The 17,061-nt window shown below is 40.5% G+C and overlaps 1 protein-coding gene across 1 annotated transcript in view; it reads left to right on the top strand.

The window, feature by feature from the left end:
- Nucleotides 1-839: 839 nt before the first annotated feature.
- The window catches only part of ctbp1.S (C-terminal binding protein 1 S homeolog), a gene marked incomplete at its 5' end in the record, with an annotated part of 36,019 nt that continues 19,797 nt past the window's right edge, over nt 840-17,061 (top strand). The window contains 3 exon segments of the mRNA NM_001094704.1: nt 840-1,000; nt 12,431-12,575; nt 12,918-13,124. Coding sequence (NP_001088173.1) covers nt 840-1,000; nt 12,431-12,575; nt 12,918-13,124 — 513 coding nt within the window.

The raw sequence follows: 17,061 nt of genomic DNA, 5'->3' as shown, positions 1-17,061 counted from the left end.
TTCCCATTTGAATTGTTCTTAAACTTCTTAAAACAATTATGGGCAGATTTACATAGGGTCGAATATCGAGGGTTAACCCTCGATATTCGACTGCCGAAGGTAAATCCCGCAATTAGAACGATCGAACGAAAAATCGTTCGATTGAACGATTAAATCCATCGATCGAACGATTTTTCTACGACCAAAAAAAGCTTAGAAAGCCTATGGGGACCTTCCCCTTAGGCTAACATTGAGGTTCGGTAGGTTTTAGGTTAGCGAAGTAGGGGGTCGAAGTTTTTTTTAAAGAGACAGTACTTCGACCATCGAATGGTCGAATAGTCGAACGATTTTTAGTTCGAAGTAGCCAAAAAAATAATTTGAAATTCAAAGTTTTTTTTATTCTATTCCTTCACTCGAACTAAGTAAATGTGCCCCATAATAACCCTTGGACTGGGGGTTTCCCTGGGATGGGGCCACTATATTATTTCTCTCTGTTTATTTAATTTATGATTTTTGTTTAAGGAGCAGAGCCACACACCATTGTTTATTCACACTAGTTCTTGCCCTGTACATTTATTGATGTGGCCCCCTATTGAGAGAGAGAGCAACTGCCCCCTATGAGGTTCCAGAATATCCAGGGTAAAAATACCAGTTGCTTTCCTTAATTATTGTCAGACATTGTCTAGTTGTTGCTCCTTGGATCCCTCAAGCTGTTTTCCATTGTCGTCCAGCTGGAGGGTTGCAGGTTGGGCATCTAATTTAGGCTCCCCTTTGCCCCAATTCATAAATGCCACGCTAACTGCATACTGTATTTAGGGATTTGTTTAATTGCATTTTTATTTGATTGCTTTTCTCTTTTGTCCCAGGCATTCGACCTCCAATTATGAACGGGCCCATGCACCCGCGCCCTTTAGTAGCACTGCTGGACGGCAGAGACTGCACCGTGGAGATGCCCATTCTGAAGGACGTGGCCACTGTGGCTTTCTGCGATGCACAGTCTACACAAGAAATCCATGAAAAGGTAACCACACACTAGCCGTCGTCCCCTGCCTATAAGCGGCAAACATGGGGCTAAAAGCTGGCAGGACATTTTGAGAATTCTCAATGAAACACGGCACCAGTTATTTTTCCGCGGTATCTGTAAATCATACTGGAAACCAATATGAAAAGCAATTGTACTGCAGAAGCACTCACATCATGGCACTCACATCATGGCACTCACATCATGGCACTCACATCATGGCACTCACATCATGGCACTCATATCATGGCACTCACATCATGGCACTCACATCATGGCACTCACATCATGGTACTTATATCATGGCACTTACATCATGGCACTTACATCATGGCACTCACATCATGGCACTCACATCATGGCACTCACATCATGGTACTTATATCATGGCACTCACATTATGGCACTCACATTATGGCACTCACATTATGGCACTCACATTATGGCACTCACATCATGGCACTCACATCATGGTAATCACATCATGGCACTTATATCATGGCACTTATATCACGCTCAAACACCCCCTCCCCCCCGGCCGCCATCCACTTCTATAAGATCAATTCTATAAAAATGGCATGTCAAATTGCCCTTTGATCTAAGAAGCACCTTATATACAATATTTTTTCTATATTTATATGAAGAATTTTTTGTTTCTGTTATGATCATCAATTGACTTCCTGTTCAAAGAGATAAGTCTTACTGCGAGTTCATACATTAAATGTAACCACTTCCCTTCGCTTTCTTGTTATTATGCACAATCTGGTTTACAGATCTGATCACCGTTCTTCTAAATACTGTTTTGTTTATTTGAGCAAATATTTTACATAGGGTTTCAGAACTAAACCTGAGCGTTCATCCATGTGGTGGCCCCAATTTGGGTTGAATTGCTTGTCTGGCAAGTGGACTGACAAACGAATAATACAAAGGGCCAATGCTGTACTTGGCCATAGGGATTTTGAATCCTGTCAAATTCCCAGCCAGGTATCAGCCTGGCCATATTTATTTATAGGTTCCTGTGTAAATGAAGTGTTTACATGACTGGTGTCCTTTTTGTTATTCCTTTGTCTAAGGAAGGCTTGGGAAGGCCTATTTTAGGTTGCAGTTTCAGCCGTGCCTAGGTTGCCGTTCCTTATAGGCACTTTAGCACTTCTGTACCATTATAATCCCCTTTTAATAACACAGCAAGCGGCAAACACTGCAGCGGGGTCTGTTTGAAGCTTTCCGAGATTCTGGGTCTTGCCCGCTATTTTGTAGAAAAAAACAATCACAGATTTTAATAAATAATTCCCTTTGGTCATTACATAACCTTCATTATTTCTTCTTGATTGATTTGCTTTGGACTGTACAATTATGTAACCAGTATATACTACATTTAGATGCGTTTGTTTGAGCTTACCGCTGTGTACGGTGGGGCAAACACCCCAGATCTTCAGCAAGGGAATCAAACACCAGGAAACTTCAAAAGAGGTTGGCTCAAGCCTGGACCCACGATGTAGTAAAGCCGGAGTCAGATTGTAAAAGTGTTAAAAAGGCTTACATTTTATTTTCCACAATTAAGAACCAAGGCCTGACGCTTTTCATGTCTACCAAGGACACTTAGTCATAGGCTGACCATTGAACAATACATACAGGATATTTAAAAGAAAAATAGCCAATGGGAAACAAGTAGGCAGTGCTACCTGATGTGCCCCACCTACTTGTTTCCCATTGGCTATGTTTCTTTTAAATATCCTATATCTATTGTTCAATGTTCAGCCTATGACTAAGGGGCATATTTATCAAGGGTCGAAATTCGAATTCAAAAACCGAAATAAAGTCAAAGGTTTTTTTTGGTCGAATAGGTCTGTATTCGGCCGAATTCGAATCATACAAATCGAAGGAATAGCGCATTTCCAAAAAAAAATTCCACCAATTGACTCCAAATAGGTTTTAGGAGATCCCCCATAGTCTAAAACAGCAATTCGGCAGGTTTTAGATGGCGAATAGTCGGTCGAATTTTTAAAGAGACAGTACATAATATATTTCGATATTTGAATTTTCACATTTTTTTCAAATTCATATCGAATTTGGACTATTCCCTAGTCGAAGTACACAAAAAAATAGCTTGAAAATTTTTTTTCATTAGAAAATTCACCTCGACCTTTGATAAATCTGCCCCTAAGTGTCCTTGGTAGAAATGAATTATGGAAAATAAAATGTAAGCCTTTTTAACCCTTTTACAATCTGACTCCGCCTTTAATACTTCGTGGGTCCAGACTTGTGCCAGCCTCCTTTATTTGCCTTTTCTCTCCTTTACCTTTCTTTTTGCTTTTAGGAACAATAATTGCCCCAGTATTCCGTGATCCCCTTTAATAATGTGAAACAATGTCTTCCTCTAATAAAAAAACACTAATAGTAACAAGGTGCGTAACCGGTTCCAACCAATGTTTGGGTGACAGCTGATTCTGCAACTTCTTTTTGGATTCCTTTAGAAAAAGTAGCCAGTTCTCTGCCGTGTAGAAATCTGTGATAAACATCTTAAATACAGAGAGGTGGGAAGACAAGGTACTGACTGTGGTATTTTTGTATTGAGATTGAGCGTTAATTAGATAATTACCAGATAACTGGGGCTTTCCGCTGTGTCGATTAATTCGCTGGAAAGCCGAGGCCTCGGATGTTTCAGTTTGACTAAAAAAGTAAAAATCGACTTGTGATTCTGTAAAAACTCTGTATTTGTAGGACTGGCAGTTGCTTGGGCCTCGTAAGGGCAGAGACACATGAGCAGATTCAGGGAGATTAGTTGCCTGGCGAAAAAAATCTCCTCTTCTTTGGGGGCAACTAATCTCCTCAAACTGCCTTCCCGCCGGCTAGAATGAATGTTGCCTCACGAGGAAACTTCGGGCGACTTCGGAAAACAAATTGTTGTCCCCCACAACAGCAATTTCTTTAATTTTGAAATTATTCTAGTCGCTTTTCTGCTTGTGTTTTTGTCTGTTGGCCTCTTTTTCTTCTTGTTGCTCAGCCAAAATTGAGTTTTCTGCCAAACAACTACAAATGAGTAGCGGGAACATGCAGTTCTGATTTACATCAATAATGGGAGGCATCCGCCATTTCTGCATTATTTGAAATAAGTAGGAGAAGTCTTATTTATCAAAGTCCACATTTATCTGACTGTTTTATTAAAAAAAAGTCTGACTAAAATAAAATCCACAATTGGACCTTATTTGTTATTAAAAAAATCACGTTATAAACAGATTGGGGACAACCACGAAAAAATTTAGCAAAAGGTTTTTCCTGAAAACCCTGATTTTTTTTCCCTTGGATATTCAATAATGGGAGGCATCCGCCATTTCTGCATTATTTGAAATAAGTAGAAGAAGTCTTATTTATCAAAGTCCAAATTTATCTGACTGTTTTTTAAAAAAAAAGTCTGACTAAACTAAAATCCACGATTGGACCTTATTTATTATTAAAAAAATCACATTTTAAACGGATCGGGGAAAACCATGAAAAAATTTAGCAAAAATTTTTTACTGAAAACCCAGATTTTTTTCTCTTGAAAAAATATTTTTTTTCTAAAATAAATAAATTTTAAAATAATAAAAATAATAAAATATTAATTTTTGGGTTAATTTCAGCATAGCCCACAGAAAATTCCATATAGGATAGGGACCTCTCCCATTGACTTATATACAACATCGGTGGGACTGCGATGCCGGATTTTCAGATTTTTCCATCCTCGGGGTATAATAAATCTTGAAAAGTATGACAAATATGAATTCTATAGTAATTCGTACGTTTTTCGCTTATATGCCTTAATATGCAGCCTGCTATAGACCAGCTTTCCTCTTCTCTGTGGCTTTGGGATTGGTGGGTGATTTTATAGTGAAAACTTTCAAATTGCTTGATTTTTTTGTGAAAACGTTCGAATTGCTTGATTTTTTTCGTGAAAACTTTAAAATTTGACGATTTTTCCGTAAACTCTCTGATTTCACGATTTTTCGCGAATTTTGCGAATTTTTTGGCGAAAGTGAAACGGGAGAGATTCGCCCATCACTAGTGGGTGACATTAGAGGAGATTTATGTCGGCAGTAGTTTGTTTCAGAACTCTGAAACCCAGACAGGAACTTTTCAACGGGACAGCCCATGTAATAACTGTACTGTCCACTTTGAAACTCTATATAGAATGGGTGTTTTTTTTTTTTTTTTTACAGTTGGGCTATGGGGCAGCTTGAGCCTCAGTGTACCAGGATATGTTTTGATTAGCATTCTGGTTACATATGGGAATACATGGGGAAGCAGTGAAAACAATTGGTTGTGCAGTTCTATTGTAACCTGGAGAGAGAGAATATCTAGTCTGAGGTCCTCTCCCCCAGTATACCTACGATCCGCTGATATATCTCATGGACTACATGAGGAGATAGCAGAGGAACTGGACAGTAGATGACCATCTTTAGACGTCTGTAGCCAGGAATGGCAGTTAAAAGTGTTTATTTGGAAAAGAAACTGAGAGCAGTGGGAAATATGTAAAGATAAACTGCAGGTTGGCTTTTTAGTTCTAACTAAAACCTTGGCCAAGTGAGACAATAGATAAGCTGGAAGTAGATTTAAAGCACTGGTCACCTTGGTTAAACTGCATTTCCATTGTCCTCAGAGGATTGATTGATGGTGGTGTCAGCCATGGACAACTAAAGGTCGAGGGCATCTGTAGTTCAGCAGCAGATGGAGGCACAAAGCTCTCCTGTCCGGACTTATGGGAAACATCAGTAGTTGCAAAGCCGATTGGCATTATGTTTTTTCCTCCTGGAACTCCAGCCAGAGATGTGTCTCCTCTTGTATCAGGACCATTCTCAGTGTAATCGTTGTGTGCTGCCAGATTGTGGAGCAAAATGTGTCTCCTCTTGTATCAGGACCACTCTCGGTGTAACCGTTGTGTGCTGCCAGATTGTGGAGCAAAATATGTCTCCTGTTGTATCAGGACCACTCTCGGTGTAATCATTGTGTGCTGCCAGACTGTGGAGCAAGATGTGTCTCCTCTTGTATCAGGACCATTCTCGGTGTAATCGTTGTGTGCTGCCAGATTGTGGAGCAAAATGTGTCTCCTCTTGTATCAGGACCACTCTCGGTGTAATCATTGTGTGCTGCCAGATTGTGGAGCGAAGAGTGCTGCTGGGAGTCAAATTCCCCAACTTTTGTGCCTATAAAAAGGTTCATTGTTTAAAGTTTTTTTACTCGCAAGAGTCAATGTTGCCATTCATAGTGCACTAACTTTTCCCTCTTAATGTCAATATTAAATCTTATTTCATCCAGTTCTTTTCTACACCACTACCCTTCAGCCCACCCCTAATACTAACAACTAATACTCGTTATTTCCCCCTTCCTCCTCTCAATGTCATCTTGCCACCTAGAATTTGGCATTAACCCAGTCTTTTCAGCTTTAACCCAATCCACACCCATCCCAATGCTATTTCCCACCAGCAGATTTAACCCAGTCCTCTTCATCACTTACTAGTCTACATGAACCTACTAAAATGTCTTACATTAGCATTATTACCTGCTTGTGATTTGAAATATTTTATTTGGTTTTTACAATAAACCATAAAAATCAATATGATAACAAATAGTATGCAGAATTAGAAGATTAATACAATGACATATTATACACAATGTATAACTTACAATGAAGTAATATGTAAAATAAAATAGAAACTAACGAGAACTAATTATCACTAAATAAGCCAGTGGACGCATAGACATTCTTAAAAGAAAAAGAAGAAAGAAAAAGCCCATTGTCTTGGGAATGTCAGATAACCCCCCCTATGAACATTTTACAATTGAAGAAACTGAGATATTTGATTTCTGGTATTGGAGTCACATAAGTAGACCATATACCTGTAAGTCTAAATGATTCTTTGGAATTATTTCCTTTAGTTTTTACTAATAAAGCTTCCTGCGAACTAAGCTGGTTCATATAAGCCATTGTGTCTGTCAATGAGGGAGACTCATTTTGTAGCCAACAGTGAGTATGCAAGTCATAATGAAGCCAGTCCTCCGCTGCCAGAAGCCGTACATCTTGTGATGCAAATATATAGAGTAGATAAGAGGAAAAGGCTTAAAATAAGATAAGTACACCTCTTAAAGGGATACTGTCATCGGAAAAATCAGATTTTTTTATATTCAATTTTGAAATCTGACATGGGGCTAGATATTTTGTCAATTTCCCAGCTGCCCCTGGTCATGTGACTTGTGCCTGCACTTTAGGAGAGAAATGCTTTCTGGCAGGCTGCTGTTTTTCCTTCTCAATGTAACTGAATGTTTCTCAGTGAGACATGGGTTTTTACTATTGAGCGCTGTTCTTAGATCTACCAGGCAGCTGTTATCTTGTGTTAGGGAGCTGCTATCTGGTTACCTTCCCATTGTTTTTGGCTGTTGGGGGGGAAAAGGGAGGGGGGTGATATCAATCCAACTTGCAGTACAGCAGTAAAGAGTGATTGAAGTTTATCAGAGTACAAGTCAGATGACTTGGGGCAGCTGGGAAATTGACAATATGTCAAGCCCCATGTCAGATTTCAAAACTGAATATAAAAAAATCTGTTTGCTCTTTTGAGAAACGGATTTCAGTGCAGAATTCTGCTGGAGCAGCACTATTAACTGATTCATTTTGAAAAAATTTTTTTTCCCATGACAGTATCCCTTTAAGCAGATCAACATGTACAATTTTTGTTGGTTTTCTTTTCCACATTGCTGTGCTTTAGTAGAATTAAAGTAAAATATAACCTTCATTGTAAGGAAGCTTTTAAACAAGCCACGTTGAGATTGGTGGACGAACTGTAGAAGCCGACAGGACCACGACTGGTACTTGCAGAAAAATTCTGTCCTTGGTGGTGGTCGAAGCAGCTGATTGCAGATTACTGTGTATTCATGTCCTTGTGCCATTAGAAAGCTTTCTGCACAGAAAGCTGAATAAAGAAAAGGACTTCTATTTTTATATCAGGGGGTAGCCTCGGTGAAGTGAGCAAGAAAATGGCTTCAACCTCAATACACAGTACCTGCTGCTTTCCCATCAGGGCAGTGAATGTCAGCCTGTCTCCAATGGGTTTAATTTTGGAAGACCTTGCTGCTTGGAGCCGGGCCAGGACATGTTACTGCACGTCTGCTTTCAAAAGAGATCCATTAATTTGGCAGGAGTGGGAAACATAATGTATCTAGAGGTGCCGAGACGCGTGAAAGCCTGTAAATATAATTGCATTGATTCTCCCCTCTAGTCAGGCCAATTCTGCTGCCTTCCTTAAGCTCAGTGTGAAGCCGAACCAAAATGAATGTCTGTAGAGGCCCCCGGATTAGAATGAAACGTACCCCTACTGGAACGGGAGCGTTTGTCCTTGCATATGTAGAAACATGCTAAAACTGTTAATTAAACAGAGAAAGGGAGGCAGAATTAAGGCGCCTACAATAGAATATTCTTGCTTTGCTGCATAATGCCCAACGTAAAACACAAAGACTCCAGCCAAAAGAAACTTAGAGAATGATGGGCATCTATCCTCTGCTTTATGGCTTTAATTAAGCACTTATTTGAATAAGAGACGTTCTTCCTAGCTGGGAAATGTTCTGCCCGCTTTCCCATTTTTAGTGTTTCTTTATACCAATCGTCAGTCATGGAACATTCTAGGTTCTCTGTCAGGCCACGGCTTGCACCCTGGAGGCATTGTCTGCTTTGTGCAGATTGTATTTTATTGTAATCCAAGATGAAATGATGACAATTTGTTATACAGTGTGTCCAAAGGGCTCGCAGGGAGCAGTCAGCGGCAGATGAGCATTTTTTTAATTAAGTGCTATTTCATTTAAACAAAGACGGAAAGAGATCTCCGGGCTCCAATGATCATTAAAAGGCAGAGGCACAGGAATTGTTTAAGGCCAGTTTGGGAAACCAATTGTGCTTTTTTAATTAAGATAAAAGGCAAAGTTACACACATTATTGGATTGTTTAAGTATTGCATCCCTCCCAAGGCTAAACCTGAATATCATACTGCCCAAAATGAATCAGGCTACTGTTGCACATTCTAGGCCAGAGCCAGCTTCATTGCCAAAAAGCAAGATTTATAGTCGGTTGTACGACCATATTGGATGAAGACAGGAATCACCAGGGCATTTTATGTCCGCTTGGCTGATCTCCACACACATTCACACGTGATCATCTCCCAACTTGATTTTCAAACTTGACTGGTTCATTTGTGTATATTCATTAGGGACTTAACTGACAGTTGTGAATTTGGAAAGAACCTTCAAACTGACTGATACAGCCATCTGATGCTCTAGGAGAGTTGTTCTATCCACAGCCAGGATTTGGCTGTTCCACCCAAAGGCAGAATAAACGGCCACACAACTGAACAAGGACCTAAAGTTGGGAATGTCAAATCATGTTGTAATCACACATGGGTTATTTTGGGTCACTTTGGCTGAAATTGTCCACATTAGCTTTGTGTAGTTGTGTTTCATTTTGGCACCCATGGTAGGATTTGTTCAGGTGTTACAACACTCTTTTCATTGACGTCAACAAATTGACCAATAGCTTTTTATTATTATGGGCAAGCTGTCCAAACTGCCACCTACAGGGCCGACAGGTTAATGTCATGATCTCAATAATAACTGAGTTTATTGGATACGTTCATGATGTTGTTTCTAGGCCCTTATCCAAACTGCTGCCTGTATGAGCCTTTTATACCAAGTTACACAATGAGATATTTTGGGGGTTACTTACAAAAAAGAGGGAGCGTGCATAGGAAAGGTGAGATGAAGAATAGGGGGGCGGTGTAAGGTAAGGAAATTTTATGAAAGAAGGTTAATTTCTTCAATTTGTCTACCTTAAGATTATTGTGAGGATGCATTCTGCCCCTGCATTGATATAGATGGGGATTAACAAACAATTTCACAGTGAGAAGTTCTAAGTCCAGTTGTGCTTGAAAATAATTGCCCTTTCAAATGGCTTCCGGACTGTGTATCGTCAAACATCCACAGCTCTGATATCAAATCAAGATTAGATTCCGCCCCCCACAACCACTTTCACTTGACATGGTTTACTGAAGACATATTCATCTCCCATGCATTATCCATGTGTGTGTAGGAATCCTAATGTGCATTTTCACTGCCTCGCTGTATTTAATGCTACGAGGAACAAAGTCAGATTTCATCCTTTCACTACAGATCACAGAGCATGTGAGGATAATGGGAAATCACAGTGGTGCTAATAATATCCTACAGGAGCCCATTGTATATGACGCTTGTTGGCAAATAACAACATGTCATCATCTTGTAGCCATTTACACCCAGTCAGTGCTGGAATTCAGGGCAGCGGGTGGCGCAGAACGAGAGGATCATTGGATTCTGGCATGATCAGCTTGGCTCTTGGAAAGTGAAATTCCGCATGTTACATAACACAAGGTTCCCCACTGATTTACCGTTGCTTTATGAGCCTTCAAGGCTGCTGTGTCTCTTTACTGTCATGAAGAAACTTTCCAAGCTTAAATGTGCTCTTAGCCCCTAAATGAACATCTCTTTATACCCCTCAGGGACAGAATGGATGAGAACTCACTGGGCATATTGGGTTTCCAAAGGGCAAGTAGCACCAAGGTGAAAGAACTTAACATACAATTATTTTTATTAGTTACACTGTTGCTTCAAGCAAAGCTATCCCTATGTGTTCTGGCGAGTAAGTCTCAGAAAAGTGGGGATACACCAAATCCAGGGTTCTGCCAAATCCAAGACTTTTTCTGAAAAATTGTCACAAGTAAGAAGCATGCAGCTGGATCTCTTTGGATGGCACCTGTTCCCAGGGGGTGGATGTGCTGGGTAGCCTGGAGCATTAAGTAGGAAACTCTGTGCCCTAAGAAAGTAGGTATAGCAGGTCCATTTATAGCCCGGTTAAATAGACGGGCTAGAGAGACGTCTGTCCCAGGCAGATTAAGAACATGGGATATGGGAGACATAGCTGCACTTAACAAGTGTTAGAGTTCAGTATAAAGGAATCTTCTCACAAGAACGTCTTAACAGGCTATCCATGAGAACAGAGGAGAGACGCCTTCAGCAACATAAAGAATTCTTGGCTGTGATTTGATGGTTTTGGAACGTTTGTCCAGGGTCTGTCTGGGGGGGGGGGGGTAAGATTGCGGTCTGTCAGATTCCAATAATACCTCAAAAAATTTTAAGACATTTTGTGGTAGCAGAATTTCATTTACTTTCTCTTTATATTTAGGAGTCCGTGAATTGTTCTTGAATTTACATTTTTTTTGTATTTTCTACCTTCCTTTGTTGTACTAACTCTCCAAAAGTTGGTGGGGTTTTTTTTTTCATCTTGATGAGTTTGATCGCTTTCATCAGTTATTCTTAAATCAAATGTGCTGTGTTATTTCCTATTATTTAGATACAGGCCCTGTTCCAGTGGAGTTTTCAATCTGAGGTTCCTATAACAATTACACACAATAGGGACAATTTACCAGAAGCCAATGAACCAGCGTGTATGTATTGTATTGTGATTATGGGCAGAAACGGTAGTGCCCAAAGGAAACCCATGTAGACACAGAGAAAACATACAAACTCCCTGGAGATCAAGAGTCCCCAACCTTTTTTACCCATGAGCCACATTCATTTGTAAAAAGAGTTGGGGAGCAACACAAGCATGAAGAACGTCCCTGGAGGTTCAAAATAAGGGCTGTGATTGGCTATTTAGTAGCTCCTATGTGGACTAGCAGCCTATAAGAGGTTCTGTTTGACAGTACATCTGGCTTTATGCAACTAAAACTTGTCTCCAAGCCAAGAGTTCAAAAATAATCACCTGCTTTGGGCAACTGGGAGCAACTACCAAAGGGGTTGGTGAGCAACATGTTGCTCACGAGCCACTGATTGGGGATCAATGTTGTAGATAGTGCCCTGGTCCTCATAATAGTTGATCTTTGTCTGATTTGGAAGCCCTGTGCTAAAATCTATTGTACTGCTATTGAGTTTTAAACTTGTTTTCTCACCTTCCTCTGTCTTTCATTTCTGGCTCACAAGGGGGTGGACACAGTTCTCAACTCACTTCCAAATCCAGCAAAATCCTGCCTTTGGAGCTGATTTTATTGGTTTTAGTTTTCCGGGGAATTCCTTAAACCACAAGGCCAGATAAGGGGGAACCCTCTGTATGCTTTGTTTCAGTATGCTGATTTTGAAAAGGACGGGGACATAGGTTAAAAAGAATGGGTTGTTTGCCAGGCAACTATACCTCCACCTGTAATCCCATAGACCCATAGAGTTGCATCAAGGTAGACCTCCTTCATATGATAAATGTCTTGCAAGAAAATTCACCCATACGGCATCCTCAAGACATTCACACGTATACAGCTTATCCATTAGGTATTCTAATTAGATTGTGCAAGGAAAACCTCCTCAATCCAAAATGTTTCATCTCTTTTGCAGGTACTAAATGAAGCGGTGGGGGCCCTGATGTATCATACAATCACATTAACCAGGGAAGATCTGGAGAAGTTCAAAGCTCTTCGAATAATTGTCCGAATCGGAAGTGGGTTTGACAACATAGATATCAAGTCTGCCGGAGATCTAGGTATGAATAAAAGGCAACATAAACATGAAAATGTCCATTTTCCACAGTTGAAAGTCCCTAGAATTAAAAATGATCATCCTACATGAGTAAGGTCAGGGCTATATGTTGACAAAGACTCCTTATGTAGTTCTGTCTGACTGGTGGGAAACTATGCAAAGTTGCCTTCTGGATCTCGCTAGCCTCCATGACCAGATAGCCAGGTAGCATCAGTACCTCTCTGTCTGGTATATTCACAGTCTTTCATTTTTTTTAATGGTTAACAAAAATCAACATATTTAGTAATAAAAATCTGTCCTTAGGACAAAATTGTCATTGTATTCATATTTATATTGTGTGTTTCAGGTATTGCAGTATGTAATGTGCCAGCAGCCTCTGTGGAGGAGACAGCGGATTCGACTTTGTGCCACATATTAAATTTATACAGAAGAACAACGTGGCTGCATCAAGCATTACGAGAAGGAACTAGGGTGCAGAGCGTAGAGCAGATAAGAGAGGTGGCCTCTGGGGCAGCTCGTATCCGCGGGGAAACTTTAGGCATTATAGGACTGGGTAAGTTCTAAATACTCATCCCTATGTTGACAGCACAAGAGATAGACCAGTATGCACCAATATATCACTATTAGGATTAGGATTGCTGCCCCCACCACCCATGTACTACACTAAAGCCCATCTGTGGCCTAGAGGGAACTCTGGATCTAAGCAAGAGTGCCTGGGTTTGGCCTTGTCCTTTTGACATAAATCACTGTTGAACTTGTGTGTAATTGAATAAGTACCGTCCCCGTGTGAGAGAGTTCAGTTTACACCCAACATAATACTGATAAATGTATTGGTTTTATCTGAGACAGCACTGCATCCGAGCACAACCCCGCTGTGTGCCAAAAACCCACTTAGCAGTTTGTTTTCCTTCTGAGAAGATGGCACCAGGCTTAACAGTCCCTTGTCAGAGTAAATGAAAACTGCACTTTATGGATATGTATCTTTATTTATAGTGAATTGGGGTTTTTTTGTGGCTGCTATGGCTCCGGACTAAAGGTGTAATTGTGGATATTTAACCCTCAACTTTACCCTCAAACTGTTCCATATAGATATCAGTTTGTTTGAACATTTTTTACAGCCAAGTAGGGCCTTATTTATTTGGCTCACATTCTGATTTGATGACTACAGGGTACCTTATTAAATACCTGTCATTGTTTGACTTGGTCAGGGCATTCTCTGTAGACAAAAATGATATATTGATATCTAAATTCTATTTTGAATTCCAGGCAAGATTTGGTTGCATAAAAACCAGATGTACTGCCAAACAGAGACTCTTGTAGGCTGCCAGTCCACATAGGGGCTACCAATAGCCAATCACAGCCCTTATTTGGCACCACCCAGGAACATTTTTCATGCGTGTGTTGCTCCCCAACTCTTTTTACATCTGAATGTTGCTCATAGATGAAAACGGTTGGGAACTCCTGGTCTAGGGCAGTGATTGTCAGGCTTAGTTCAAAACCACACCCCCGCATAGAAGTCTGATCTTTGATCAGGGCTCCTTTAGCTCTTAGCATGTCTACAGATAAGGTGAGCATTGGTGTAGCAGCATGTTTAGCCGCAGTTCCAATATTATCTGAGTGCAGATAATTTATTTCTCACCCTTATTGACCTTCAAGTGGATCTTATAGAAAAAAAATAAGAATTCTCTCCACTAATTGTCTAACCTTCAGGCTGAACCTCCACCCCGGCCATTGCAGGCCGACAGTCTGGGAAACACTGGTCTAGAGCAGGGGTCCCTAACTTTTTGATCCCTTGAGCAACATTCGGTAGTAAAGGGAGTTGAGGAGCAACACTAGCATGAAAAATGGTCTTGCTGTGCCAAATAAGTGCTGTGATTGGCCCTATGTGGATTGTCAACCTACATTGAAGCTCTGTTTGGCAGCAAGCCTGCTTTTTATACAACCAAAACTTGCCTGGAATTCAAAAATAAGCTCCTGCTTTGAGGCCACTGGGAGCAACATCCAAGGGGTTGGACTGCAACATGTTGCTCAGGAGCTACTGTTTGGGGACCACTGGTCTAGAGGAACTAGCCAACTTGCTGAAGGACAGGTCTTTTTAGAAGGCCCTAAAGGCCACTTTGATTCAGGCTGCTAAAGGGTTTCAAAAGCACCCACCAAAACATAGACAGAGAGGCTTTACCTGTGGCAACTTCCCATCAAGCGATGCAACTTCACTTGTGAACTGTTCCATGTGCCAGAAAACCGGATCGGTGACAGACCAAGTCGGCAGCTTATTGGCCTGTGTTTGGAGCCATCCAATGGGCGTCCTCGATCGATATCGGATTGCGGCCGCATCTGTTCGTTGATGTGGTCCAACGATCTGACCACCTGTATTGCCTCTATTCTGATCAGATTGTGGCAATGTGGGCATATCGGGGAGCGATCCGCTCATTAGGCGACATTGCCAAACGAGTGGATCTCTCTGTGTATGGCCGCCTTTACAGTGCATACAACAAGAGCCGCAAATATTACATTCCCTATTAGGATTGATTTTTCTAAGATAAATATTGTTTTATCTATATACAGGTATGGGACCTGTTATCCAGAATGCTCAGGACATGGGGTTTTCCAGATAACGGAGCTTTCTTTAATTTGGATCTTCATACCTTTAAGTCTACTAGAAAATCATGTAAGCATTAAATAAACCCAATAGGCTGGGTTTCCTTCCAATAAGGATTAATTATATCTTAGTTGGGATCAAGTACAAGCGACTGTTTTATTATTACAGAGTAAAAGGAAATCATTTTTTTAAATTTGGGTTATTTGGATGAAATGGAGTCTATGGGAAGTGGCCTATCCGTAATTCTGAGTTTTCTGGATAATGGGTATGCAGGTAATGAATCCCATACCTGTACTGTACATTATTCTTCTTCTCTATTAATAATTGTTTCTACCAACTGTGCTGACAAAATGCTGTCCAGGTGGCAGCCAGTTCATACAAGCCAACACGTAGAATTCATTTCCTTCATTTCCAGGAATCATTTTGGCTGGTGCACCCCCCATTATTTGCTGTAAAAAGGCCATATCAGGTTAAGCATAAATTGCATGAATAATGGGAGTGTTTATTCTCTTCCCAGTAGTAAATTACACAGTGAGATTAGGCAGCGGGATTTGCTTTGAGGAACAGTAAAGCCGCTCCCTAGACCTTTCCAGGGAGAGATATTTCCTAGAAATCAAACGACAGGGGCTGTGAGAGGCTATTGGGAGCGGCTGGTAGTGAAACGCATCAGGATATTGTTCCTGTATTTCGGCTGCTATACATTGTACATAAGGAGAGAGAATCTATTTCACAATCATAAACGGATTTCACGAGCCCCTTGTTATTTATTCATTTAAACCATAACTAATCCCATTACTCCATTCACGTTTTAGGGTAGAAGGTACAATATCCTCTTTATAAGCAGCTGCCAAAAGCTAAAGGTCGGAAGTACAGGGATTTTGATTTATTTAGTTAATATGATTGTCATCTTGGCATAGGAAGGAATACGGTGAATACATACACGGGGAGGCACATTTATCGAGGATCGAATTTCGAATTCATGTGAGGTTTTTTGTTTTTAAAACTCCCATAAACTCGAAATTCACCCAATCAAAATGTATGAATAAAATCAAATATTCTCAGCTCGGAATAATTGAATCGACCCTGAAACTCAAATCTAATTCGATTCGAATTAGAAAAACTCGAATCGAAATAAAAAGGCTGCAAACATCACCAAATTGATCCCTGGACCTCTCCCGATGAATTATACAACAATTCCGCAGGTTTAAAGTGACTTTGAGTTCTAAACGGGCCAGAGTATGATTAATCTGGAAATTCGAATTGAGTTTGGATAATTCGCAATTCAAATTTGAGAGTCTTCACCAAAAAAAATGTGAAAATCGAATTTTCACTTTAACACTTGATAAATTTGCCCTGAGGGTTCTGGTTTCTGCCCTGTTTTTTTACCAGACACAAGGAAAGTAGGATTCTTTATTTCTGGTGCAACTGCCTGAATAGGAAGTTCTAACAAACTGTCACCTTGGAATGGGTTGTGTCAGTGCAGATGCTCCTGTGAGGTCCCACATACAGAGGGTGGTTATTGAGCAAACGGTTTGGCACAGAAAATAGACAGCAGCAAACTCAAGGCAAAACTATAGGCAACACTGTATGGTTTTTATTTTTTAGACTTTCTGGGAGACTTTAATGTTAGCCCTATGCACTAGACCAGGGGTCCCAAACCTTTTTTACCTGTGAGCAACATTCAGATGTAAAAGGAATTGGGGATCAACGCAAGCATGAAAAAAGTGCGGTGTTTGGACATTTGGTAGCACTTACATGGACTGTCAGCCTACAGGAGGCTTATATCGGTAGTGCACATGTTTTTTTATGCAACCAAAACTTGGGTTGGCCACCTTTTCTGGAAAAAAATACCGGCCTTCCTATATATTTATCTTTTTTCCGTATTAATAAC

Source organism: Xenopus laevis, chromosome 1S, assembly GCF_017654675.1.
Source record: "Xenopus laevis strain J_2021 chromosome 1S, Xenopus_laevis_v10.1, whole genome shotgun sequence".
Taxonomy (NCBI): Eukaryota; Metazoa; Chordata; class Amphibia; order Anura; family Pipidae; genus Xenopus; species Xenopus laevis.
The sequence above is the reverse complement of the archived record's forward strand: the minus strand, read 5'-3'. Positions and strand labels throughout refer to the sequence as shown.